We start from the raw sequence: 26,745 nt of genomic DNA, 5'->3' as shown, positions 1-26,745 counted from the left end.
TCAAGTCAACCCTGGGTCCCCTTGTTTTCTCAATCCTTCTGCCAATGGAAACGGTTTCTCCTAACTACTGTGAAGACTCTTCTATCCCAACCACAACCCCTTCTCACTCCTGTCTGAGGAGGATACTCCCTATTTCACCAATCTATCCACACAGGTGAAGTTGCTCACTCCTGTAAATTTTTTCTGCACTCTTTAGGTCCCTTTTACTGTATGGTGTACAGAACATGGTACACGACACTGGCTGGGACAGAGTCAGTGCTTCATAAATATTCGCCGTAACTGTAAATTAGTGAAGAGGCGGATGCACTACTTGTGGGAGTGGTTGACCAGCAATCTCCCACAAGCCACCCTAACCTGAAAAGCCGCGAGTAACAGTGTACGAGAGCACAGTGGAATATGATGGTCAAACTGAAAACCTCGTAACCATTGCCCACAGGGGGCGGGTGTGTACACGCCACATTACAGAGGCACAAAAAACAGGAACAGTGTGCACAGACATCCCCGTGGGCAGCATGAGAGACGGACGTGGGATACAGTTCTTCGGGATTGTGCTGGAGGGGGAACAGAGTCTGTTGAGGGCCCTTCTGTCGAGGCAGTGTGTGCTCTGCGAATAGGCAGGCTCAGCTCCAGGAGGCAGAAAGAGGAAGGTACAAAATGCCGTTTCCTTTTGAGGTCCTTCAACCAGCCGTGACCTACCTTTCCTGGCTCTGTTCAGCATTGAGCGTTGCCAGGAGCCGGGCAGATTGTGATTGCATTTTAAAGAGAAGTGGTTTTCAGTTAGACAGGTTTACATGAGAAAATAGGCAAGTGTCCGACAATGCATTGTCTATTTATTCTCGATGTGTGGATGTGCCTGACGAGGTTACCATCTGTTGCCTGTATGAATTTGCTGCGGAGCTGTTGTGGAGCAGTGGTAGAGTCCCTACCGCTGAGTCAGGAGGCCCAGGTTCAAGTCCCACCTGCTCCAGAGGTGTGTAACAACATCTGTGAACGCTGAAACTGACGCGCTGCTATGGGTGGGTAGGTTGTTTCAGTTCAATCCATTTGGTGCAGGGGCACCCACAGTGCTCTTACGGAATGACTTCCAGGATTTTGACCCGGGGCGCCAAAGAAGTGATGATGTCATTCTGAGCCCTTGGTGACTTGGAGGGGGAACTGGAGAGGCATTCCCAGGAATGTTCTCCCTGAGGATCCTGTTTCTCAGCATGACCTGCTCTGCTTTCAACTCCCTTCTAGTTCAGCCTGTAGGCATGAGAGACACTGAGTTAATCCACGTTAACAAAGTGTGGAGCTGGAACACAGCAGGCCAAGCAGCATCTCAGGAGCACAAGTTAATTCACTTGCCTTTCAATGTCTGTTTCAATAGCCACTGCTGAAGTAGTTGTGAGCTCATGTCCAGTGAAGTTAGTCCTCATGGATGATGAGTGGTGACAGATTGAAAACTGATTTGAAAAGGAAGTTCCGAGTTGCCTGATAAATTAATCCTAACTCTGAACCAGATACCTGGGCTCAGATGTGACACACATCCCATCAGTGAGCAAACCCTCCTGCAATATTGGACACCAGCCTCTTCAGAGGAGCTTTCAGATCCATTAGCCAGACTTCATAGGCAAGATTGTGGAATAAATTCAGCAAACAACTCAAGCTTTCTCATCAACATCTTAACAGAATAAGGGATAACTCTGATGGAAACACGCTGAAAATTGACTTCTATATTGTTGATAGCCTGCTCTTTCAATCTAAGGAGCCTGATGACCTCTTCACTCCACATCCAACCCACACCCCTATTCATGTTCCGTCCCTGCCTTACGCCCATTCATCTTTCTTAGTCCAGTTGGACCCTTTGAATGTTCATGTTTGTAGATTTTTTCCTAACCAGCCCATTCAGCAATGTGATGACACCCTTTGGAGCAGATGGAAAGTGAATCCAGGCCTCCTAGACTCATAGATAGGGGCACTACCACAGTGCCACAGAAGCCCTTTCCATGTTGGTATGGTCATGGAATCATACAGCACAGAAGTGGTCCTTTGGACTATCAAGCCCATAACACCAAAAATATACTACTACCATTAGTCCCACTTTCTCACACTAGGCCCATGGCATAGAGTGTTCTGACACTTCAAGTGCTCATCCAAGTGCTTTTTAAAGGTTCTGAAGTTTCCTGTCTCAACAACCCTCCTGGGCAGTACATTCCAGATTTCCACACCCTCTGGGTGAAACAATGTTCCCTCAAATCCCCTATAAACCTCTTGCCTTTCACTTTAAAACTATTCTGCCTTGCTATTGTCCCTTCAACTATGAGGAACAGCCACCTCCTATTCACCCATGTGTCTATGCCCCTTGTAATCTTATACACTTCCATCAGATCCCCCATCGCCCTTCTCTGCTCTGTAGAAAACAACCTGAGCTTGTCCAGCCTCCCTTCATAACTAATCTGATCCAATGCAGTCACATCCTTCCTATACTGTGGTGATCAAAACTGCACACAGTAGTCCACCTGTGGCCTAACTAAAGTCCTGCATGGCTCCCACATAAACTCCCCGCTCTTATTATCTGTGCCCTGTCTGGTAAAGGTAAGTGTTCGATAAACCTTCTTAATGACTGCATTGACCTGACTTGCCATCTTCATGGATCTGTGGACAAGCATCCCAAGTTCCCTCTGAGCTTCCCAGTGGCCTGCCATTCATAGAGTACTCTCTTGCGTTGCTCATTTTCCCAAAGTGCATCACCTCACATTTATCAGGGTTAAATTTTATCTGCCACTGATCTGCCCATCTGACCAACCTGCTTATATCCTCCTAAACTAACACCTTCCTCCTCACTGTTAACCACCCAGCCAGTGTTTGTGTCCTCCGCAAACCTATTGATCATCTCACCCCCACGTTCTCATCTACCTCATTAATGAAGAACACAAATAATAAGGGAGCCAGCATCTATCCCTGTGGAACACCACTGCACACCAGGCTTCAGTCATACAAACAGCCTTCTACCACCACCCTGTCACTAATCCACTTTTGGATCCATTTTATGTTACCCTGGATCCCATGAGCTTTTGTCTTTTATCAGTTTCCTGTGAGGAACTCTGTCAAAAGCCTAATGCTTGAAATACTCAGTTCTCCAAACTCCTGGGTGTGTATACCCTGGGAGCAGTGGTCTCCAAATGTTCCTGTTACTTCTCTCACAGAGAAGTGACTGCATGCAATGTGTAATCAGTCAGGAACCTGTGCAGACCCTCTGATGCAGCAACACACCAAAGTCAAGCTCACAGCAGTAGGCAGCTGCACTGACTTATTATAGACTGATACCTGTCGTCGAGCTAGCAAATAATCAGAAAACATTCCCCACAAAACAGGAAATGAGGCTACTCACCAGCTCTCATCTGTTTACACAGCGAGGTGTAGATACTTTCCAAATGACTCTCTCAACTGTGGGGTGGGGTGGAGGGTGATAGTAAAGGTTTTGGGGAGTGAGGAGACTAGACGGAGTGAGACTTTAAAGGTTATGGAGAGTGAAGAGACTGGGGGAGGGTGATATTAAAAGGTTCCAGAGAGCGAGGAGACTGTGGGGGTAAATTAAAGGTTCTGAAGAGTGAGGAGGGTTGGGGAGGAGGATATTAAAGGTGTTATAGACTGAAGAGACAGGGGAGATAATAAAGGTTATGTAAAGTGAGGACCATTGTGAGTGGATGCTACAAGTGAAAGGGAACAAGCAGGGAAGTGGCATTACATCTGGGGCCACTCTCCAGTACATGCCCCTCAATCCTCCCAACAATAATTGCTCTATGTTCGTCCCTGGGAAACATCTGCCCTCAAATACAACCGCTCTATTAAAATAAACACTGCCTGGCCTCAGGCCTTCAATTCACCATTGCATTTATATAGCTACTGGTTTTCCCAACTGCACCATTTACTCCATCTTTGATATCTTGGATGCCATTCAATCCATTCCTCTTTCTCACCCTCACCCTCATTCTTCCCCCAGTAGGGTCTTCACGTCAGCTCCTTAAAATCAACTGGTGCAGACCTTACATGAAATCATGGTGGACTCACTTTCTTCAATTCTACTGTTGAAAGACAGAAATAAGGATTAGAAACTCAACAACTGGCCATGCTAAATTGCCTGTAGTGTTCGGGAATGTGTAGATTAGGGGGATTATAGAGGGAGGGGTCTGGGCATGATGATGTGAGGGTCGGTGTGGACTTGTTGGGCTGAAGGGCCTGTTTCCACACTGTAGGGATTCTACGATCTATGAACTCTTCCCGATATTGTGATGGTATAACCCTTCCAGAAATGTCAATTTCACCCTTGGATGGCTGCATTGTTTGTTGCCTTGGCATTTCATCTCACTGACCTCATCTGGGTTTGTCCTCTCATGTCTAATGAGGATATAATTCAAACTTCTGTGAGTCAGCTTTTGTTCCTCTTCCATTGTTGGTCCATTAGGCGCCATCATTTCCCAAGACCTGGGCTCTCTGCATTTCGGGTATCTCTGTGGTAAGATTGTTCCCATTGTGGAGTGGATGACTCTGATGGTCTGTCCTGCATGCAGCTGACAGAGTTCCACATCTGTTTGCGGGCCATGCACCATCCTCTTCCTCCCCCATTTGCTGAGGAGTGTATCCTGCATCTTGGAGAATTTGGGTAGTGGTGGCTTGGTAAGATGGTTCTTACTTGTCTTCTGAACTGATGATGGTAAACCCCAGAGCAGTAGCTCTGAGATTTAGCTCAGGAGACATATAAATCTTGTTTCAGGATGAGCAATTTAACAGTGAGAACCATTCGCTCAGTGAGAATGTTTTTTTTAGCATTAGAACTAGAATCCCTACACGGTGGGAACAGGCCCTTCAGCAGAACAAGTTTTATCTGGGGTAATATGATAGGGACATCACATAATTCATGATCTCCTTGCCCCATGCTGTCGGTGAAAGCCCTGCTGATAGTTTGCAAGCCACTGTGAGAAATGAGTTCTTCAACTGCTCTGAACACATTGAGTATGGATAAGAGGTTGTTTATCCGTTTTTCACAAGTGAAATCAAACACAAAAGGAAGAATATTATGCTTAATTCATACAAGGTGTTAGCGAATCCACATCTCAAATAGCATGTACAATGGAAGGGAGGCAATAGCCTGTGGTATTTTTACTGGACTGTTAATCCAGAGACCCTGCTAATGTTCCCAGGACCTGGGTTTGAATCCTGCTACAGCAGATGGTGGAATTTGAATTCAATAAACATCTGGAATTAAGAGTCTAATGATGACCGTGAATCCATTGTCAGTTGTCAGGAACACTCATCTGGTTCACTAATGTCCTTCAGGGAAGGCAAGTGCCATCCTTACCTGGTCTGGCCTACACGTGACTCCTGACCCACAGCAATGTGGTTGACTCGTAACTGCCCGCTGGACAATTAGGGACGGGCAATAAATGTGGCCTAACCAGTGACAGCCTCATCCCTTGTACAAATAAAGGATTTAGGTCTCTTTTTTTTAAGGACTGATGGAAGTGTGTTGAAGGTGGTTTGGAGGAGGAGTGATACCTCGAAGGAGTGAGTTGACTTATGAGGAAATGTTGGGCAGACTGGGCTTGTTTCTGCTGGAGTTTAGAAGAATAAGGGGTGACTTGATCCAAGTGCGTAAGATCTTGAACAGTCTTGACTAGAAGGACACAGAAATGCTGTTTCCTCTTGTGGGTCAGGTCAGACAATGGGGCACTGTTCTAGAGTGAGCAGTCACCCTTTTAAGACAGAGATGAGGCGAATATTTTGTTTTCTCTTGGAGAATCATGTGACTTTGGAACTCTCTGTATCAGGAGGAGGTGAAGGTGGGGCCATTCAATATTTTTAAGGTAGACTTGGATTCTTTTACTTAGGGAAGAAGTAAAGGTTCTGCCTCTTCATGATGAAGAGGATAATCATCAGTTAACACTAAGTGATATTTTTTGGGAAAACAGGTTGTAACACAAATGAGGTGCATTCATTTTGCCTACATAGAGGTCTCTGCTGGGTTCATTTGCAGTTAAACTAGTACGGACAGTATAGAGAAACTTCTACACACATCCTTTGCCTCGGCTGCTACCGTGCAGACTGGCCTCTGGTCATGTGACAGCTGGGTACTTGGCTCGTTTGCACGTCAAGTTTCTTAAAGGAACATCACTCCTAAAGTGATACAGCAACCCTTCCTGTACCCTCACTTGTAAAGCATCATACGATCACTCACATTCTCTTTCTCTCCAAATACATTGAACACGTTATTGCCTTCCAAGTTCATTCCCAGCGTTCCTGGAACTGCGTGCTTGAATCTCTCTTATCAAATATCGATGCCAGCTATAGTACCAAGATGATTCTGAACAAAAGACATCCTCTATGGCTGTGATTCCCTCCTCATCCTTCTCGGACAGTTTTGAGCATTTGACACGGTTGACCAGACTATCCTCCAAAATGTTTCTCCATCATCATTCAGCTGGGTAGGACACTTAGATTCATTCCTATCTATCTAAAAATCACCACAGAGTCACTTGCTTTGGTCTCCCTTCCTGATCTTGCACCAAGGATTAGTGATCATCCAGAAACAGAAAAATTTTCCTGCAAAATATTTCTGCCACAGACTCTGTCCTTTAACCACGATCCTGATCACCCTGGCTGCTATTCAAGTCTAAAGCAGTTCCTTTTACAGCTTTAGTGCCACATTTCCCTCTGTGTTGAGCTCCTGCTCGCACATCCATCATTAAGACAGTCTTTTTCCATTCCTGTAAGATTGCCTGACTCAACTCTGCCATAACTCATCTGCTTCATGTTTATTATTTCAATGCAACCCTAACTATCTTCCAATGTTCTGTTCTCCTTAGGCTATCCAAAGCTCTGCTCCGTGCAGTTTAATTTGCAATTTGATGTGAATTTACCTCAAAAAGGTATTTCGCCTGATGCAGCAATATTTATGTTATTCTTCATTAAAAAAAACTGGGTGTGACCATCATGTTAGTTAAGAATCCAACCGACACTGACTACGCTGGACAACCATTCCATTCACAGGTAAATCAGTGCCTGGGCCAACGTTAATGTTAGTCAATTATAATGGAGCAGCATGCTCCAGTTCATGTCTTGCTTCAAATGATCCCAGTCTAAGATGGAGTCTGAGGTATTTATACCCTCAGATCACATGCTATGATAGTGGGATAATGTCCTCAGCATACCTGCTAAAGCTATCCTTACATTCTGACCATGATTACCTAACACAATACCATTTATCTGTCATCCCTGTAATCACTCATTTCCATTGGCTCTGGGCAAAGCAATGCCTTGATTTAAAAATTCTCATCCTTAGTTTGAAACCCCTCCATGACCTCACCCCTTCCTCACCTCTGTAGCCTCCTGCAGACTTCTGGGATATCTGCAGTGTTCTAATTCTGGTTTCTTGACCTTCTCTGATTTTATTCACTCCATCATTAGTGGCTGTGCTTTTAACTAACCAAGACTTAGGCTATAGAATTCCATCTCTATTTCCACAACTCTCTCCCTTTCTCCTTCTTGATAAACCTTTGTTTTGGTACTTTGTACGTGGTTTGGTGTCACATTTTGTTCTGGTACACTTCCGAGCAGCATTTTGGAGCATATTACTACCACAAGGCAGTACACAGTAAGCTATACAAATGCAAGTTGTTGTTGGTGTTGCAAGTGGGTGGTATTGGAGTGATTGGGATATTAAAGGTTAAAAGCAACAATCAGGCAAGTGCTGTTAGACCCAATCAGTTATTAAATGATTTTGAGAATGGGATTGGGTGTGATATTGAAAGATAAAGCAATGAGACATCTTTTAGCTAAATGAATCGATCACTTTGAAAGTAACTTGACTCAGTTTCAGTCTGGGGTTCCTTTATTTGGATGCAATACTGCTGCGTCATAAGGGTTGGTTTGTACACAAAGCATGCGTGATGTTTACTAGAACAAGGGCCCTCGTTCTCAAGCTCCAGTTTTATTTATATTCCCTCCAGTTGTTCCAGATATCACAGATACTGGTCTTCAGCCACTTTGATTCACTCCACATGATATGAGAAACAGGAGGCAATGGATACTCCAAAGGCTATGGGCCCTGACAATATTCCAGAAATGGTACTGAAGACTTGCACTCCAGAACTTGCCACAGCACCCAAGCTGTTCCAGAGATAATGGGAACTGCAGATGCTGAAGAATCCGAGTTAGCAAGGTGTAGAGCTGGATGAACACAGCAGGCCAAGCAGCAACATAGGGCCAGGTCCTGCTCCTAAGATGCTGCTTGGCCTGCTGTGTTCATCCAGCTCTACACCATGTTATAGCAGATTGAGAGAGACAGCTTTGATAGTTCCATTTGTTATGGGTATAATGACTGAGACAGGGCTAATCGCCAGGAAAACTGTGTGGGCTATTTGAAAGATGACAGCTTCTGAGAGAGAGGGAAAGGATTTGCTTTAAGTTAGCACCTTCAACGTACTTTCCAGCCAACAAAGTGGATTCCGAAGCATTGCTTCTGTTGTAACTTCAGTATCTGAGACAAAATTTCATGAGTCTTCTACCACTCTGTTTGAATGATTTCCCCGAATGACACAGCTCCTGTGCTAACTCAACCACTATCGCTACCAGGTCTTTGAACTTTTCATACTTCAGCGAAACAAAAGTAAAAAAGCTGTCCGCACAAGGTTCATACAAAGTGCAGCTACGTTTTACGAGGTTTTATTTTTAACTCCCTGTTCACACCAGAAGGGCTAATGAGGAACTGTGTAAACTGCCCTGTTAAGTTTACCAGCTGCAGTTACTCACTCTAGATCTAGAGTGTCATGGGAAACAATGTGCACCTGCTGTTAGTCTCCCAGTGGCCCCACTGATATTGGCTGCTTTGTACAGTCCAGATCCTAACCAGGCTGCCATTCCACGGTGCCGTACATTCGCCAGCTCCTAACCCTGCTCCACGCTTCAATAGTGAACATTAGCTCACTGGGTGTCAGTGGGCAGGTGTGGGCATTCAATTGATCCTCCGTCTCCTTGTGCTAGGCAACTTTGAGAAAGAGAGAGCAGGGAGAAGGCTGAAGGCAGACATGTCATTGGAGATCATGGTAGCAGCAATCTAATCCCTGACAGTGGGATTGGCCATGTTCCTGGTGCCCTCGGCTCTGCCCCCTCTGATTTGCTAAAGAACATGCTTGAAATGAGTACAACAGAGCAGCTCCTATCAGAATCACACTCTTCGCTTCCAGGGCAAACTTAAAGGTCTGGGCTGTGTCAGGTTCCAACAGACGGAAGGAGGGTGTGAGAACTGGGCTGGGCTGCTTTGTACTTTGGGGATTTGCTTCCTTCAGTATATAGGAGTGAGGGCACTCGATTGTGTCAGGCTCAGGTCTGGAAATGAATTGATCTCAGGGGCCTTGGATCTGTTTGCAATGATGGCTCAGTGGTTAGCACTGCTGCCTCACAGCGCCAGGGACCCGGGTTCGATTCCATCCCCCAGGTGACTGTGTGAAGTTTGCACATTCTCCCTGTGTCTGTGCGGGTTTCCTCCCACAGTCCAAAGATGTGCAGGCTAGGTGGATTGGCCATGCTAAATTTCCCATAGAGTTCGGGGATGTGTAGATTAGGTGAGTTATTGGGGAATGGGTCTGGGTGGAGTGCCCTGAGGGTCAGTGTGGACTTGATGGGCCTGTTTCCACACTGTAGGGATTCTATTCTATATTAGACTCAGGGCCTTGTGTCCATTGGACCTTGGGCTCCATTTGGCCTGGATGTGTCAGGCTCTGGGCCTAGCATCTACAGGGTCTTTGGCTCCATTCAGCTTCTGGGGGCAAGGGAAAGGATTTGCTTTAAGGTACCACCTTCAATATACTTTCCAGCCAACAAAGTGGATGCTGAAGCATTGCTTCTGTTGTAATTTCAGTGTCTGAGACAAAACTTCATGAGTCTTCTGCCACTCTGTTTGAATGATTTCCACTGAATGACACAGCTCCTGTGCTAACTAGCGTCAGGCTTGGGGCCTTGAGCTCCATTCAGTCTGGACGTGTCAGGCGCAGGGACTAGAGCCCCCTGGGTCAGACTGAATGGATCATCTTGGAGCCTTGGAGTCCATTGGTCTTGGGCTGTGTCATGCTCAGGGCTATGACTGTGTTGAGCTGAGGGATAGTAGCCCCAAAATCTGGAATATCACACAGGAAGGCAAACAGAAAGCCAATCTCTGTTATTTAAAGTCAAGCCAGACACTGGAGGACTCTCATAGACTCTGCTGACTGCTCAGAAGCAGAGAGTTGACTATAGCATGTCCTGAGAAACTGTATTCATTCTCACAGAAATGGATTTCACACAAATGCCAGGCAATGACCATCTCCAATAAGAGACGATCTAACCATTGCCCCTTGACATTCAATGGTGTTACCATCAGTGAATTGTTACGGAACCCCCAACCCCACTATCAACATCTGGAGCTTATCATTGACCAGAAACTCAACTGGAATCACCACATGGCTACAACAGCAGGTCAGAGATTAGGAATACTGCAGTGGCTATCTCACCTTGCGACTTGAAAATCCTGTCTGTAAGGTAGGAGTTAGGAGTGTGATGGATTACTCCCCACTTACCTGGGTGAGTGCAGCCCCAACAACACTCAAGAAGTTTGACACCATCCAGGACAAAGCAATCTCTTGATTGGCACCACAACCACAAACATTCACTCCCTCCACCACCGACACTCACTGGCAGCAGTGTGTACTATCTACAAGACGCACTGCAGAAATTCACCGAAGATCCCCCTTAGGCAGCACCTCCCAAACGCTTAACCATTTCTGTCAAGAAGGATAAGGGCAGCAGGTACATGGGAACTTCAACCGCTGCAGGTTTCCCTCCAAGCCACACACCATCCTGACTTGGAAATTTTAACACCATCCCCTCATTGTCGCTGGGTCAAAATCATGGAATTCCCTCCCTAATTGCACTGTGGGTTTACCTACAGCATGTGGACTGCAGCGGTTCAAGAAGGCAGCTCACCCCCACCTTCTCAAGGGCAACTAGGGATGGGCAACTAATGTTGGGCCCAGCCAGTGACACCCACCTCCAATGGATGAATAAAAGAAAGAATTTTAAAAATCACAGTGAATATACAACAGGCCATTTGGCCCTATCAGTCCTGCTGGCATTCATGTTCCGCTTGAGTCTCCTTACATCATTCAGAAACCTATTATCATCGCATTCTATTCATTTCTCCCTGTTACTTGTCTACCTTTCTCTTGAATGCATTGATAATATTCACCATTCCCCATGGCAGGGAATTCCATTCTCAGCCACACTTGCTTGAATTCTCACTCTCTTATACTGATGGCCTAGGCTGTCCTCCACAAGAGGAAACATTCTGCCCACACTCACTCTATCAGAGTGATACCCGTCTTGCAGGGTTTTAGAAACCTCGACTAATTAGGCCAAGGGTAAGAGAGACCCGATCTCTTGTACCTATACTGACATCCTTGCAAAATTCTTTTTGCTCTCACTACAGAGGAGAAACTCACGGGAGTGAGGTTTATTTCAGAAGCACTGCAGAGCCAAGCTATGAGCAGCAAATGGGAGTGAAGAATTGGAATGAGATTTGACAGGAATTAACACCCTGAACCTTTGGGCTTCTCAGCTCTGAGTGCAATTAGCTGAGCTGCTGTTTTATCTTTTCTCACCTCTCACACAAACAGTGCAGGGACTAGCGTCAACTGTTGCCTATCAGCCAAACAGGATGGGTGGGCCCAGTGCTACTTTCAAATACAGCCCAGTTTCACAGGCTGACGGTTTACACAGACTCAAGTTGACTGATATAACGTCAGGACTCATAGAACCTCCTGCTACTGTGGCGACCTGTCTGACTTAGCATGCCGTTTGCTTGTCATTTTGGAATAACGCGCCTACGAGCAATCACATTGGCCCTTCTCTGCCATCGCACCCACACTGCCCCGGTCTGTGCCAGGGTCTTTCTCCTGGGAGATCAGGGTAGACCCAACAGCCAGGCCAATCCAAGGATTATTCTTAAGTTCATAGAAGCAGACGGATCCAAAATGAGCATCAACCCAGTAACATGAAATTGTCAATTGCCAGGAGCTGAACCTTTGAGAATATTTCCAAAACAGTCTCCATGACAGTCTCACTCCTCTGTTGAAATCAGAGAGTGGGGGGTTTCTCGGAATCCTGAATTTCAACCCCGGGGGGTGCCAGCTAAATCCCACCTCTCGACAGTCCAACTGTTGGGATCCACATTGATCAACTGGATCTACCTGACCTGACCTGCCCTGCCCTGCCGTTTCCCGGAGATGAATTAGTTCCAAAAACCAGAGACCGGCTGCACCTGTGTAAAACAGAGAAACAACTGATGTTGCAATGAATCTTTTGTGAGGGAATGCAACTTTGTAATACAAGAAATTACTGGCAAATCCTGTCGATAAAGGCCAAATGCAGCAATTGGACAGCTGACCAAAGGACAAAGTCAGTCATTCCGAGTGTGTTTTGGTTTTTAACAGTTGATACTCAGGAGGTAGTTTAGGGGGCGAGGTTAAGGAGGGATTTCTGGATTGCTAACGGACACAGGCTGCTCTCTCTCAGTCTCTCCATGTGACTACGTTTCCGCTGTTATGTTCCGGAGCTGTGACTAAACTTTCAGGGCCGATGGGACTGGCTACCTCAGTGGTGAGATTGCAGCCCGGGAGCCTGGCTCAGACAGCCCGCTAGCCGCTGCCGCCCGCGGCCGGCGGAAAGGAGACGGGCGCTCGGTAAGTGTCAGCTCAGGGACTGAGTGGGCGCTACTCGGTTTCTGTCGTTCAGCCCCGGGAGGGGGGGAAACGGGGAAAACGGGGAAAACGAGCCGCGGCTGCGTCTCGAAAATAAAAGGGGCAGTAGCAGCGCCAGCAGACTGGGAAAGTCTATATTTGCATAACGCCCTTAATGACCATCAGGCTGTCTATCAGCTATTTTGCAAACCTCATAGTTAAGAATGTAGTGACTCCTGTAAGGCATTCAATTTGCATTTAGCAAACTCCACACCGATTTGATGGTGGGATTAAGAAAAAAAAGAGGTATGTAATTGTATATCTGGACAGAAAAATAAAGTGACCAGATTAAACTGTTGGTTGCAGAATAGACATTGGCCAACGGTGTCAGGGGTAATTCTCCTGCTCTGCTTGCAAACAGTGCCTGAACGTCCTTTCTATATTACTGGAGTGATAGCACCTCTGACGGTGCAGGGCTCTCTCCGCCCTGCAGGCAGTCAGTATTTGCATTCACTCCAAACAAGCAGCAGGGACTTCAACTCAGAATGTATGTCAGAGGTGAAAGCACTGCCAACTGCCAGAGATGCCGGGTAATAAAATAAACAACATTCAGAAATGGAGAGCAGCTAGATATCGGGGGGCAGCACAACTCCTCGGAGTAATGCAGCTACTACCACCTCGTGCCAACATCTTAATTGGGTGCAGGAGCAGGGTCTAAAAGGGGCAGTGCCCCCCCCTTAAAATGACAGCAGGACTTGTGCCCACACAGACATCACACCTTAAGGTGACAGTGCCCCCTTTGTAACACCTTAAAGTGACAGTACCCCCTGTGCTAATGTCTTATAGAGACAGTACCCCCTGTGCTAATGTCTTAGAGGGGCAGTGTGTCTTTTCATTTTCAGCATTGCTTTCACAGATTTGGGAGTGTTTCACATCTAAAGAACCACATTTGAAATCCTGTAGTCAGGCAGTAGATCATTGCACAGCAAGATCTCATCAACAGCCTTGAAATAAATGATAAGTTTTATGATTTTGACAACATTAAATGACAGTGGTGTGTGAGACAAGAGAGCTTTCCTATGAAAACTACACTCCGACTTTTCACAAGACTCTATGGGTGCTTCGTCTCGGCCAAACGAGACAGTGCCAACAGGGCTGCACTCCCAGAATATCACACTGAAGGGTCACCCTGAATTCTGTTCAGTTGTGGACTTTTTTTTATCTGATAATCTCTGATTGGAGGCTGGCATGTGGTTTAAAAAAATTGCAGATCACCGCTGAGGTGAGTACGACAGCTGCCTGTACTAGCAGCTCCATTCTTTTGAGTGTGTACAGTGTGTTACAGCTTCCACAGTGCATTACATTTCCCAATCTGCTCCAGGATGGGAAAGATGCACTCAGCTGGATTGTGAGATGTCGCTGAATGCAAGATAGCCAGAGAAATAGGCTGCATGAGTCTCTGTGCAAATCCAGTCTGGTGGATTATAGAACATGGAACAAAGAACAGTACAGCATAGTACAGGCCATTCAGCCCACAGTGTTGAGCTGAACTTTTACCCTAATCCTAAGGTCTTATCTAACCTCCTCGCCTACCTTATATTATCACCCAAATGCTTATCTAATTGCCACTTAAATGCCCCTGATGAGGCCGACTCCACTACCCTCTCCGGCAATGCATTCCACGCCCCAACCACTCTGAGTAAAGAATCTACCTCTGACGTCTCCCCTATATCTACCTCCACTCACTTTAAAACTATGTCCCCTTGTAATAGCTACCTCCATCCTAGGAAAAAGTCTCTTGCTGTCCACTCTATCTATACCTCTGATCATTTTGTACACCTCTATTAAGTCACCTCTCATCCTTTGTCGTTCTAAAGAGAAAAGCCCTAGCTCTCTCAACCTTTCCTCGTAAGACTTTCTCACCATTCTAGGCAACATCCTGGTAAATCTCCTCTGCACCTTTTCCAATGCTTCCACATCTTTCCTGTAATGGTTGAGATGGGAGACAGTGGGAAGACCGGTGAACAAAAGCACATTGATGCAGAATACCACAACCTTACATCTTGCACATAGATCACTGATGTCCAACAGTAGTCCATCATCCCCAACGTCTCCCCCAAGATAGGGCATGTCACCCCGGGGTGTAGCTCTTCACCTTATCTTAACCACAGCTCTGTGGGGTATCATTCGGTCGGGTTGTGGTGACAGAGTGGGGTTTGTGGCAGTGAGCGGGGTTTCAGGTGGACCATTTGGCAGATCTCACAATCACCAAGGCCCAGTGAGTGCGCGCTCTCAGAGAAAGTCCCCTTCTCTTTGGTGGTAGATATTCAACTGGGTCGAGCACCATGGGATCACATATGCCCATCGTGAAATCTCAGCATGGCTGCTGTGGAATTGCACCCTGAACTGGTCTCTCTCTCTCTCTTCCTCTCGATGCTGGTGATATAATGATGCAGTTGTTGTGATGTGGTTGTTGTGGCACTTGCAATGTCGTGGTGTGGTAAAGCTCTCCATGAGACAGGAGCAATGTTGCCATTCAGCTTGAGTTCTTTTAGCAGTCACTGATGTTGGGGGTAATGTTACTCTCAGTAGTACTGGTGTATGGGTCTCATGTTGGCAGCGTCACTGCAGCAGGCAGTGTACAGCTTCCTCAGGACTGACCCATAGGAACAGGAGAAGGCCCTTCAGCCCCTTGAGCCTGTTCTGCCACTTAATGAGATCATGATCTGCGGAATCACTCCTTATACCTATGTTTGACTCATATCTCTTAATACCTTGCCTTAATGAAAACTTATCTCAGGTTTACATTTAAAAATTGAACCAGCACCCACTGCCATTGGTGGAACAGTTCCAAATATCCGTCTCTCCTCAATGGTCTGGCCCTAATTTTCAGACTGTGCTTCCTGGTTCTAGAATTTCCTAACCAGTGGATATAGCTTATCATTATCTACCTTTTTGTTTCCTCCTAATAACTTGAAGAGTTTGATCATTATCACCCCTGCACATTCTAAATTCGAGAGAAAGCTGGCATAATTTGTACAATCTCTCCTCAGAACGTAATCCCTGAAGTCCAGGGATCATTCTTAGAAACCTACGTTATCTTCCCTCCAAAGCCAATCTATCCTGCCTAAGCTGTGGTGTCCAGATCTGTTTACTGTGCTCCAAGTGGGATCTAACTAGGGAGCAGCACAATGTCAGCATCCTCACACCCCACTGTCTAGGTATGAAGACCAGCATGCCATGAGACTTCTTGATTATTTTCTGCATCTGTTTGTTGCATTTTAAAGATTGATTTGACAGTGCAATGCTCCCCGAGCCCTAACCCTCCAACAGTGCGGCACTATCTCAGCGCTGACCCTCTGACAATGTGACCCTCCCTCAGAACAGCTACTGTGACAATGCAAGTTAACATTGTTTGAATGGAGCAGATATTTGGTTGATAAATGGTTTGTGTTGTCACTTGAGCCCTAACCTTTAGTGTCTTTGTAGGTGTAAGAATGGAACTCAGAATCTGGTCGATGTCGCTCACTCTCACAGCTCTCCTGATGCTTGCTGGAGCGAGTTTGGTGAGGTCTCTGGGGAACTGCACCGTGGTAAGTTGTGAGGCCTTGGTGGAGCAGGGTGTTCCTGTTGTGGCGCACCCCGTTGGGGATCTCTGGTGTGACGTTGCAGCTTTGAAACAACGGGCTCAATTTACTCGTTCACACCCAGCCAGGAGATAAGGGGATAGCGAAAACTGCAGATGTTGGAGTCAGCGTCAATGCAGTGTGTAGCTGGAGGAACTCGTCCGACCTGCTACGTTCTGCCAGCTCTACACTGTATTGACAGAGAATTCAGGGCTCTTTCTGCTCACTGTGTATCCGGTTTATGTCCAGAATATTAATCAGATTCCTGACTTGATTGTTTCCTGTTCATGATACACGTTTTGGGTTTAAACCTTTCCCTGCTGAGTTACTACAAGCTCTGGAGAGGACCTTAAAAGCTGAAAGGCGATAATTTATTTGTGGCAAACTCTCGATTTTGGCACCTGCACTTTGTAACTTCTGTCGAAAATTTGTGTGTGTGTATGTGTGGGAGAGAGAGAGAATTACATTTGAGAACACAAATGATGCGACCTGTGAAGCCACGCAGAGTTGAATAGCCAGTCAACCCACGACTGTCATCCCAGCTCCCCACATTGCAGCAGCGACTGTGCTTTGAAAGCACTCCATTGGCCTGTGAAATGTGGTCAGAGGTTGTGAAAGATGCCGTATAAAAGCAAGACTTCTCTCGAAACCCCTTTGGAAATGACGGGTGAACAATCTGGCACACTTCAGGGAAGCCAGAATACCTCTGACGAAACCATCCTTGTTTCAAACATGACAATTGACTTTCACTATTTTGAGTGGGGGTATCATTGAAATGAGCTCTTTGTTGCAGAGTTGATTGATTGTTAAACTAAACGTAAACATGTGTGTGAAAAACCTCTCAGTCCTTCAGGCAGGGAGGTTTGCTCATAACCTGTGAGCTCCAAGCCTCGAGGTATTAATTGTTCACTCTGCGTGATTAGCCTTTGATAGTCTGCTCCTGATCTTGATGAGTGCTGCACTAAAAACCCACAGAGCATCCTGTTTTGACACACCCAACCATATTCCAACCTCCTTGCGGTCATCATTATCTTGACAAAAAAAACACTTTTGTATTGCAGACCCAGTGCTGTGAACATTAAAGTGAAGCAGCAGTCACTTGAGGAGGACACTATCTGTGTCAGTTTGTATGTGTGTGTGCACGTGAGTACGTGCTTGTGTGAGTGTGTGCCTGTGTATGCACGCATGTGTGTGAATGATGTGTCTCTTTGTGTGAGAGTGAGATAGTGACTGTGTGAGTGTGTTTGTGGGAGTGTATGTGTATGTCTGTGTGTGCTTCTGTGTATGTGTCTTGTGTGTGCGTGTGTGTGTGTGTGTGCTTAAGTTTATGTGTCTCCATGTGAGCGAGTGAGTATGTGTGTGTCTGTCTGTGTGTATGAGAATGTCTGTGTGTGTCTGTGTCTGTGCTTGTGTGTGTCGGCTGTGAGGGTGAATCACTCCTCGTTGCTTGACCCCCATCCTCAAACTGCATTAAGCCTGGGCCCTGCTAAAAACAAATCAAATCCATTGTAGCATGCTGAGGAGCTTTTTAAAGTATATATTTGTTTGAAACGGTAAAAATTCTCACCAGGTCCCAGTTTGCAAATCATCCCGACAAGTGAGGCCTTGTTCCCTGGGTGCCAAGCCCTGTATCCGGGTCAGAGCAAGTGGCCCAGAGTCAGCCTGAGAGCCCCCATCACTATTGTCCTTCCTTCAGGATTGATTCCCGAAGGTTGGAGTTGATCCCACTTTTGTGTGAATTCCAAAAGGAGTAGAGGAATCAATGACCTGTGGAACAGCAGTCCTCGGGCCCCTGAACATGACATGACTGATAAATATCACACAGATTGCAACCGTTCAAGGAAGCAGCTCAGCACCACCATCTGAAGGGCAACAAGGGGCAGGCAATGAATGCTGGTTTAGCCAGAGACACACTCGCCCCATGAAACAATTAAAAAATGACAAGGTGGTGAATAATGCACTCAGTTACTTGCCTTGATTAACTGAGGCCTAGGAATATAAGAGCAGTAACCTGCTGATTTAATCAGCAAAAAGGTTAGAAAGGTTTTTGAGAGAAATGTTTTCACTCAAAAGTGTCGATTCCCAAACCTTTCCCCAGCTCAACCCTGTATTGTGGCTTGAAATTATTACAGCCGTTTGGAGCGGAGTATGAGAGCGGGGAGGGGAGGGGAAACGGTCCCTCTGAAAGCAGGGCCTGTTAGATTGGGAAGTGCAGTTCTTATCACTCAGTCAGTCAGAACTTCAGCACAGGAATTACTGACTCAATGGTCAGGTCCCCAAAATTTCAGCTCTGCGATCCCAGTTGGATGCCCTGTCCTGGAGGGTGGTGGATCTCTGGGACTCACTGCCTGAAAACAGTGGTGCAGACCGAAACCCTCATTGTATTTTGGTTATAAAATTTGAAAAGCAGCATTCTGAAGAGTTAGGGGCCAAGAACTGGAAAGTGGGGTTTAACTGAATGGGCTGGGCGGTTGAATAGCCTTCTTCTGCGTTAGAAACTTTCCCCAACCCAGAGATCAGGGGGTGACTCATGACCCACATTGCTGTATTCAAGGAATGAGTCTACTTTGAGGGATTGAGCCCACATCCCTGGTATGCCAGGATTCAGCCCAGTTTCCGTCAATAGGTGACCGGAATGACATCACACGAAGTGACCATCAAGTCATGTGACACTCAGCATTCAGAAGGAGCAATTCTGAGCTAGTTATGCTCTGTATGTAATGCACATAGGTCAATAAACAGGCCTCATTACAGCTTGTCCGTGACCACACTTAGATCCTAGGACTTCCGGGAAAAAAAAGAATTCATTCACAGGATGAAGGCATCACTGGCTAGGCCAGCTATTATCGCCCATCCTTAATTACCCAGAGGGCAGTTAAGAGTCATTGCTTTGGTTCTGGAGTTACATGTAGGCCAGGCCAGGTAAGGTTGGCAGTTTCCTTCCCTAAAAGATATTAGTGAACCAGATGGGTTTTTCCTAACAATTGACAAAGGCTCTGTGGTCCAGATGTTTATTGAATTGAAATCCCACCAGTGCCATCAGTAACTGCACTCTTAAGATCTTGTTGAAAAGAAGAATTGCCTGCTCCCAAATAACCTGCCTATGTCAACTATGTTACAGGGTGGTATTGACGTTAATTGACCCTTAATTATTTGATTAAATATGGTGGACTGCCGATTTCTGCACCCTGAAACCCCCATTTCAGGGAAGGGTGGGGCATTCCCAGGGATGGATGAGTAGGAGGTAGCCTGGATGCCCCCCTCCCACTTTTTGTACATGTACGAATGAAAATGCACCTTTGTAGGAGCTTGTTAAAACCAGAATTATGATCTGGACTTAACCATTACAACCTACGTTCACAATATAATATAAAAAAATGGCTGCATTTCAGAACATCATAGGAGTGCTCTAATACTTTATTTAGACTGACTCCTCTTTGTTACCCAAATGCATCCTGAGGCCATGGGTAGCCACCTGGAACCTAGTTATGCATGTCTGTTTGTGGGCTATGTGAAACATTCCTCGTTCCAATCTTAGTCAGGTACCTGCTGACAATTCTTTCTGCAGAATATCAATGACATCATTGGTGCTGCTTCCGTCTCTCATCCAAAATTGGAAAAATTATCAATTTTGTCTCCAATTTCCATCATGGTCCATCTCTGTCTCATCCCTTCTTTTCCTTGATATCCGTATTTGCATTTTTGGGGACAGGCTGGGCACCAATATTCACAATGAACTCACTGACTCCCATTAGCTACCTTGACTGTCGATCCTCACACTATGTTTCCTATAATGATTCTATTCCATTCTCCCAGTTTCTCTGTATCTTTCACATTTGTTCTGAATATGCCACCTTTCCACAGTTAGGCCTCAGAAACTTCCACCTTTTTCCTCAACTGAAGATTCCCCAGCACCGTGGTAAACAGGGCCCTTAGTCCTGTCTGACTCCATCTTCCACAATTGTACCCTGACAGTGATGGGGTCCCTCTGGTTGTCACTTACTATCCCACCAGCATTCACATTCAGAGGATGCTTTTACTATTTCTGTTGCCTCCAGTGAGATGCCACCACCAGATACATATTCCCCTCCCCTCCCTTGTCAGTCTTCAGCAGGGACCATTCTGTCTAGGACACCCTGGTCCACTCTTCCTTCACTCCCAATAACACCACCCGCCAACCCCCCCCACCCCGCCACCCCCGACAGGTACCTTCCCCTACAACCACTGAAGGTGTAACACCTGCGTATTTACTTCCTCCCTGCTCGGTACCCAAAGGCTCGGACACACCTTCCAGGTGAAGCAGTGCTACACTTTGCACAATCTTGTCGACTGTCTTCATTGCTCACCATGTGGTCTCCTCCACGTTGGGAAGATGCAATGCAGATTGGGTGACCGCTTTGCAGAACACCTATTCCCGTCCGCTAATGTAACCCTGAACCTCCAGTTTCCTGCCACTTCGACACACCACTATGTTCCCTGGCCAATATCTCTGTCTTGAGTTTGCTGCAGTGCTCCAGAAGAGCATCTCACTCTCTTCTTGGGGACCCTACAGCCTCGAGAACTCAACATCAAGTTCAATGACTTGAAAGCCTCATTCCATCCTTCCTTGATTTGTAACTTTTGCCACACCTTGGTTCTGTCATGACAGTTGTTTTTAGTACAGTCTCCCATTCCCACGTATTCCAAGGCCGGTCATCACTCTGTATGAGTTACTTCCTGCACAGCTAACCCATTTTCTCACTCTTGTCTCTCATTCAGTTTTCCATTTGAGCTGGCCTGCTATCCAAAATCTCCTTGTTTACCTACCCCTTTCATAGTTCTCTCTCTGTCTCTATCTCTCTCCTGCTCTCTCGCTGTCGCTCTGTCTGGCTCGTAGCTGCTAACAGTTCAGATGAAGAGTCACCGAACTCGAAACGTTAACTCTGCTTTCTCTCCATGGATGCTGCCAGACCTGCTGAGTTTCTCCAGCAACTTCTGCTTTTACTTTGCATCTTGTCTTCTTGCAGAAGAGGAACTCGGTGTGTCTGTTCCTATACCCTCTAACCATTTACACCCAGCTGGATGCAGTCTGTGCACTGTGTCCGCTGTTTGCTGAGAAAGCAGACAAATTGTTTCACACCTAACAGGTTCATGAAATTGCGATCTGATATTTCGCACCTCTTTTATTTTCACACACATACACAGCTGCACATTTATGTCTTATTTTAAAAGCAATGCCCAATGTAGTGGTTCCACACTCTCTCTGTGGGGCAAGTGTGTGAACATATTGCTGAAATGTGCCTTTTTTTTTTGGTATACCAGCTCAGCAGCATTGTGAAGAAGTGTTTTTTGCTCATTTACATTCAGGAGTTTCATTTTGCGGTTTCCCACTCCACCCCCAACCCCTTCAAAATGTGAACAATGGGATGCGGTGGTATTGTGATGGAATTGGGATAGAAGATCACCAAATGATTGTGTTGAATAGCAGAACAGAATCAAAGAGCCGAATGGCCTACTGCAGAGCCTATTTCTTATCCTCACGCGGCCATCTGTGGCCACCCTCCTTCGCTTTGTTCTTCTCTACAAAAGTTCTCTCACAAAGCCGGCCACAGCCAGTTACAAAATAAATTATAAATTCCAAAGGCGTATTTTGTACAGCAGCAAGATTTGGGGGGGTTTTGGGTGGTGGTGGGGTATTGGGAAGGGGATTCGGTGGGAGATGGGGGGGTTTGGAGGTGGTTGGTTTGAGGCCCACCTTGACTGGTCGAAACAGGAAGGGACTGGCTCAAAGTGGCAGGAGCGATGGACTCAGAGCCTTGTTGGCAATGCAGATTGGCGCTCTCACTGTGGTTGGTGACTGGCGATTTGGGCACCTTGCCAGTAGGCTTCTCTGGTTCTCCTGGCATAACCCACCCTCCACACATTGTCAGCCCAAGTTGAGCCCGGAGTTGCTGGGAGTACCCGTTGCGTGGAAACAAATCGAGTCCCAGTTAGTGATTGCCCTCTCCTGGCTAGTCCGAGGATGTTTGCTGCTCAGGCCTACTCACCGTTGCCCTCCGTTAATCTCTCGGTATGGGAGAGCTGCTGCCCGTGTTGTAGACACACCACACCAGCCCCTTACAACAAACTTGGGCCCACCATCGAGATTGTTCACCAGTTAGCTGTTTAAGATACTACCCAGGGCTTGTGAGCTCCAATCTGACCCAATGTCTTTGTCAGACAGAAGCTTACGTAGGACTGATTGTTGGCTGTAAAAACGCAGTTTGCAAGAATTTGCCATTAAACCCATGAGCCATCGAAGATGACCTAAGAATTCAGGTGTGGAGATTATTCCTTTCATAGAATGTGGGCATTTATTGCCCATCCCTAGTTGCCTTTGAACTGATTGGCTGTCTAGGCCACTTCAGGAGGAAGTTAAGAATCAACCACATTGCTGTGGGTCTGGAGTCACATGCAGGCCAGACCAGGTAAGGACTGCAGATTTCCATCTGTAAGTGTTCTTTTATGACAGCCAACAGTGATTACGTGGACAATGTCAGGCCAGCGATTGATTCCTGATTTTTATTGAATTTAATCTGCTGTGGTAGGATTCACCCTCCTGTCCCGATAGCATAGAATGCACTTGCTGAAAGGTGGTAGTTGACTCAATAGTAACTTTTAAAAGGAGATTTTTAATAAAGGGAAGATAAATGTTTTAAAAAGGGGAATGTGTAGGCCTCTGGGGAGACCATGTGATCCAAGTTGTAATATCTCAAGAGAAATACAATGGAGAGAGATCAGAGGATGTGGTTCTTGGAAATGACAGGGCAAGTTATTAAGGCAGTTAAAAGAACATATAAAAGACTTGGTTTTGTAAATAGGGAGTTGAATCAAAACAAAACAAGTAGGGTTAGCTAAAAGTGTGTTCAGACATAATGGGAACTGCAGATGCTGGAGAATCCAAGATAACATAGTGTGAGGCTGGATGAACACAGCAGGCCAAGCAGCATAAGGACTAGCTAAAAGTCCTGTTTGGGCCTCAGCTGGAAATACTCTGTACATTTCTGAAATCCACATGTGAGGAAAGATGACCAGTCCAGTGAGAAATACAGAGGAACATTTAACCAGGATGGTAGCAGGGGTGATCAGTTCTGTAGAGAGAGGGAGAAAGAGACAGACTGAAGAAATGAGGTCTGTTCCCCCTGGAGTGGGGAAGGTTATGGTTGCATTGAACAGAAATTGTTCAAAGTACAATCATAGAATGTGGAAGCAGGCCATTTAACCCATCAAGACAACACTGACTCTCTGAAGAGCATCCAACCCAGTCTCGACCCCCTGCCCTCTCCTTGCAACCTGCATTTACCTTGGCTAATCCACATAGCCTGTGCATCCCTGAACACAATGGGCGATTTAGCATGGCCTAACCTGCACATTTTTAGACTGTGGAAGGAAACCAGAGGACCCAGAATAAAACCCACACCATTCGTAGAAACACCACGTGGACAGTCACCCAAGGGTGGAATCAAATCTGGGTTCCTAGTGCTGTGAGGCAGCTGTGCTAACCACTGAGGTACTGGGCTGCCTAATACCAAGGGGCCTGCTGGAGAAACTGCTTCCTTTTGGCAGGAGACAAAAAAACTGCAGATGCTAGAATCCAAGATAGGCAAACATGAGGCTGGACGAACACAGTGAGCCAGGCAGCATAAGCGGGGTGGGGGGAGCGGGGGGAAGGAGCAGACAACATTTCAGATATTACCCTTCTAATACCCGAAACGTTGACTGCTTCTTTCCTCAGGATGCTGCCTGGCTCGCTGTGTTCTTCTAGCCTCTGTTTGTCTACCTTGTTTCCTTTGGCAAGTTGGCCAATAGCCAGAGATCAGAGATTTAAAATGATAGACAAAATTAAGTAGAAGGGGCAATGAGGAGAGACGTTGTTATATCTTGTTATAATCTATAATGGAATACCTGATTGGAGCTGGAATGAGATTTCAGTGGAACTAGAGGCAATTGGTCAGGTGGTTGATTTAATTCTGAAAGTTATAGAGACAAAGAAAATGGAGTGGAATAAATTGATCAGCACTTTCTAAGGGCCAGCAGAGGAGAAAGACCTTCTCTGTTGTAAATGTCTCAGTTTTTGTAACAGCCTCCTTTCTGAGTTGTTTGATTGTAAGTTTTTGATGGTTCTTGAGTAGCATGAGTAGTGTTAAGTTCCCTGTTTCTGTTGCAGGTTGACATGGTGGCATTCTGTAAGGAACGCAGGTTTAAACATGTGCCAGAAGGTCTGCCCATAAAAACCAAAGAGCTCCTTCTCAATGGAAATGGAATTAAAGCAATACACAATAATTCACTGTCTGCATACAGGCATCTGCACACACTGGACCTGAGTGGGAATCAGCTTGAACTCATTGAACCTGCAGCCTTCTCCCACAATAAGGACCTACAAAATTTAAACCTAATGAACAACCGGATTGATATAAACTACACAAAGACGCGACTGGCACTAAGAAACCTCTCAGCTTTAACTCGCCTGGATTTATCTGGGAATAGACTCAGCGAAGTTGCAGTGAGCGATATTGTACAAAATCTGACCACACTGGAATACCTATCTCTGGCCAGAAATTTCATCATGAGATTGGAACCAAGCACACTGGAGGGCCTTGCCCAACTTCGAGAATTAAACCTGGAGAGCAATTATATCTATGAAATTGAAGGTGGGACGTTTGAAGGTTTGAAAAGCCTAACCAGGTTGAACCTTGCCCACAACCACATCCCATGCATTGTAGATTTCAGCTTGTACCAAGTGAAAACATTAAATATCACTCACAATGTGGTGGAACTGTTTTTAGCCAGAGAGAGTGAGACTGAATTCCAACTGGAAACTCTAGACCTGTCCAATAACAAACTGCTGTTTTTCCCACTCCTACCCAAACACAGTAAGCTCAAATTTCTATTGCTGGCAGACAATGAGATGAATTTTTACAACGACCTGGCGAATGACTCATCTTCTGAGGTCCAGTTCATCCAAATAGTTGGAAATGTGACCAACATTACTTCCATAAATCTATGGGACGAGGTAATTTCCATAAATTTGCCTGAACTGCAGTTGCTGGATATGAGCCGGAATTCGGTTCGATATCTCCCTCCCGGATTTCTCCGAGGAATAACCTCACTGTCAGCTCTACTACTCGACCAGAACTGTTTAAGGACCTTCTCTCTAACAGAGCAAGATTCTCTCCTCTTTCTTCAGGCGATCGATCTCAGTCATAACCAGTTGTCCCAGTTAAATTTCAATATCAGCAGGCTTTGGAACCTAAACTATTTCAACCTCAGCTTCAACAATTTGGAATCAGTGCCATCAGATCTTTTTACAAAGATGCCTTGGATTACAACTTTAGACCTCAGTCACAACAAGATCTCTGTTTGTGACTACCCTTTAGGAAATAGGAGAAGGACTTCTGGCAGAGGCTGTGCTGCGTTGGCCCAGCTCAAATCGTTGAGGCAACTTTATCTGTCTGACTGTGATTTGGCCACACTACCTGCCAATGCTTTTGTTGGCTCACCCTTAACCCATTTGGATTTATCATCCAATGCTGGAATCCGATTGGAGGTGAGCACGTTTCGAGCTGTGGCCAAGTCTTTGCAATCCTTATCTCTGAGGAACAATGGATTAGACTCGGACCAAATAGGTTCTGGGTTGCAAGTGACTTTCAGCGATCTGAAGACTTTGGACTTGTCTGAAAATTCCATAACGAGTCTTCATCCCATCCTCAAAACCCTTCCCCTAAGATTGCTGGACCTACGGAAGAACAGACTGTCTGTGCTTCAACAGGATGCTCTTCAGAGCCTGTTGGAAAGTCTTCAAACTCTGTACTTGAGTGGCAATTCCTTTGATTGTTGCCAGTTGAAATGGTGGACCTTCCTAGTCAATGCCGAGTCATTGACCATTCCTGACAGATCCTTAGTCACTTGCAACACGTCTTTCAGACTGGAGCACATCGATAGGATTTCCCAGTCTACCAAAGCTAACTGCAAATTTGATAACACTGTTTTAAAGTATTTCTTGTTGTTGCTGCCCACAATTCTGTGCATCCTCACTGTCTGTGTAATGGTTCTACTCTCTTTGAGTTCCAAGTTGTTGCCCAAGTATGTGAAAGCCAAATGTGGGTCGGGGGCTGAATATTAGTCAGGATCTGTGCCAGCTCAAGGAGCCCATTGCGGACACTGACAATGCGTTGGGAAACTGCATGTCATGCTGCTAACATGGGGAGTGGTGCCTACTGCCTCCCCGGGTGCAGCCACGCCAAGGTGGGGCACCGCCTGCGGATTTGGCAACGGTCACACTGTGGTGTGTGAACACTGCGCTCGAGTGTAAGCACTAATAATTGGAAAGGTAATAAAATGTGAGGCTGGATGAA

General features: G+C 46.0%; 1 protein-coding gene across 3 annotated transcripts; it reads left to right on the top strand.

Moving 5' to 3' along the window:
* The first annotated feature begins 381 nt into the window (after window positions 1-381).
* On the top strand, window positions 382-26,745 carry LOC125457799 (transforming growth factor beta activator LRRC33-like). Of its 3 annotated transcripts, none has more exons than XM_048542411.2 (3): window positions 382-647; window positions 16,236-16,339; window positions 24,558-26,745. In XM_048542411.2, the coding sequence occupies exons 2-3, from the start codon at window positions 16,244-16,246 to the stop codon at window positions 26,511-26,513; spliced, it is 2,052 nt and encodes a 683-aa protein (XP_048398368.1). In that variant the 5' UTR covers window positions 382-647; window positions 16,236-16,243; the 3' UTR covers window positions 26,514-26,745. The 3 variants fall into 3 exon arrangements, with proteins under 3 accessions (XP_048398368.1, XP_048398366.1, XP_048398365.1); XM_048542409.1 differs by lacking the exon at window positions 382-647 and adding an exon at window positions 6,915-7,026; XM_048542408.2 differs by lacking the exon at window positions 382-647 and adding an exon at window positions 12,641-12,749.

This window comes from Stegostoma tigrinum, chromosome 14 (genome assembly GCF_030684315.1).
Source record: "Stegostoma tigrinum isolate sSteTig4 chromosome 14, sSteTig4.hap1, whole genome shotgun sequence".
Classification (NCBI taxonomy): domain Eukaryota; kingdom Metazoa; phylum Chordata; class Chondrichthyes; order Orectolobiformes; family Stegostomatidae; genus Stegostoma; species Stegostoma tigrinum.
The sequence above is the reverse complement of the archived record's forward strand: the minus strand, read 5'-3'. Positions and strand labels throughout refer to the sequence as shown.

Bases quoted from the DNA above. Each gene is read 5' to 3' on its own strand.
- LOC125457799 (XM_048542411.2), top strand. From the start codon at position 16,244: ATGGAACTCAGAATCTGGTCGATGTCGCTCACTCTCACAGCTCTCCTG. The intron at 16,340-24,557 runs GTAAGTTGTGAG...TTTCTGTTGCAG, and splicing joins CTCTGGGGAACTGCACCGTG to GTTGACATGGTGGCATTCTG.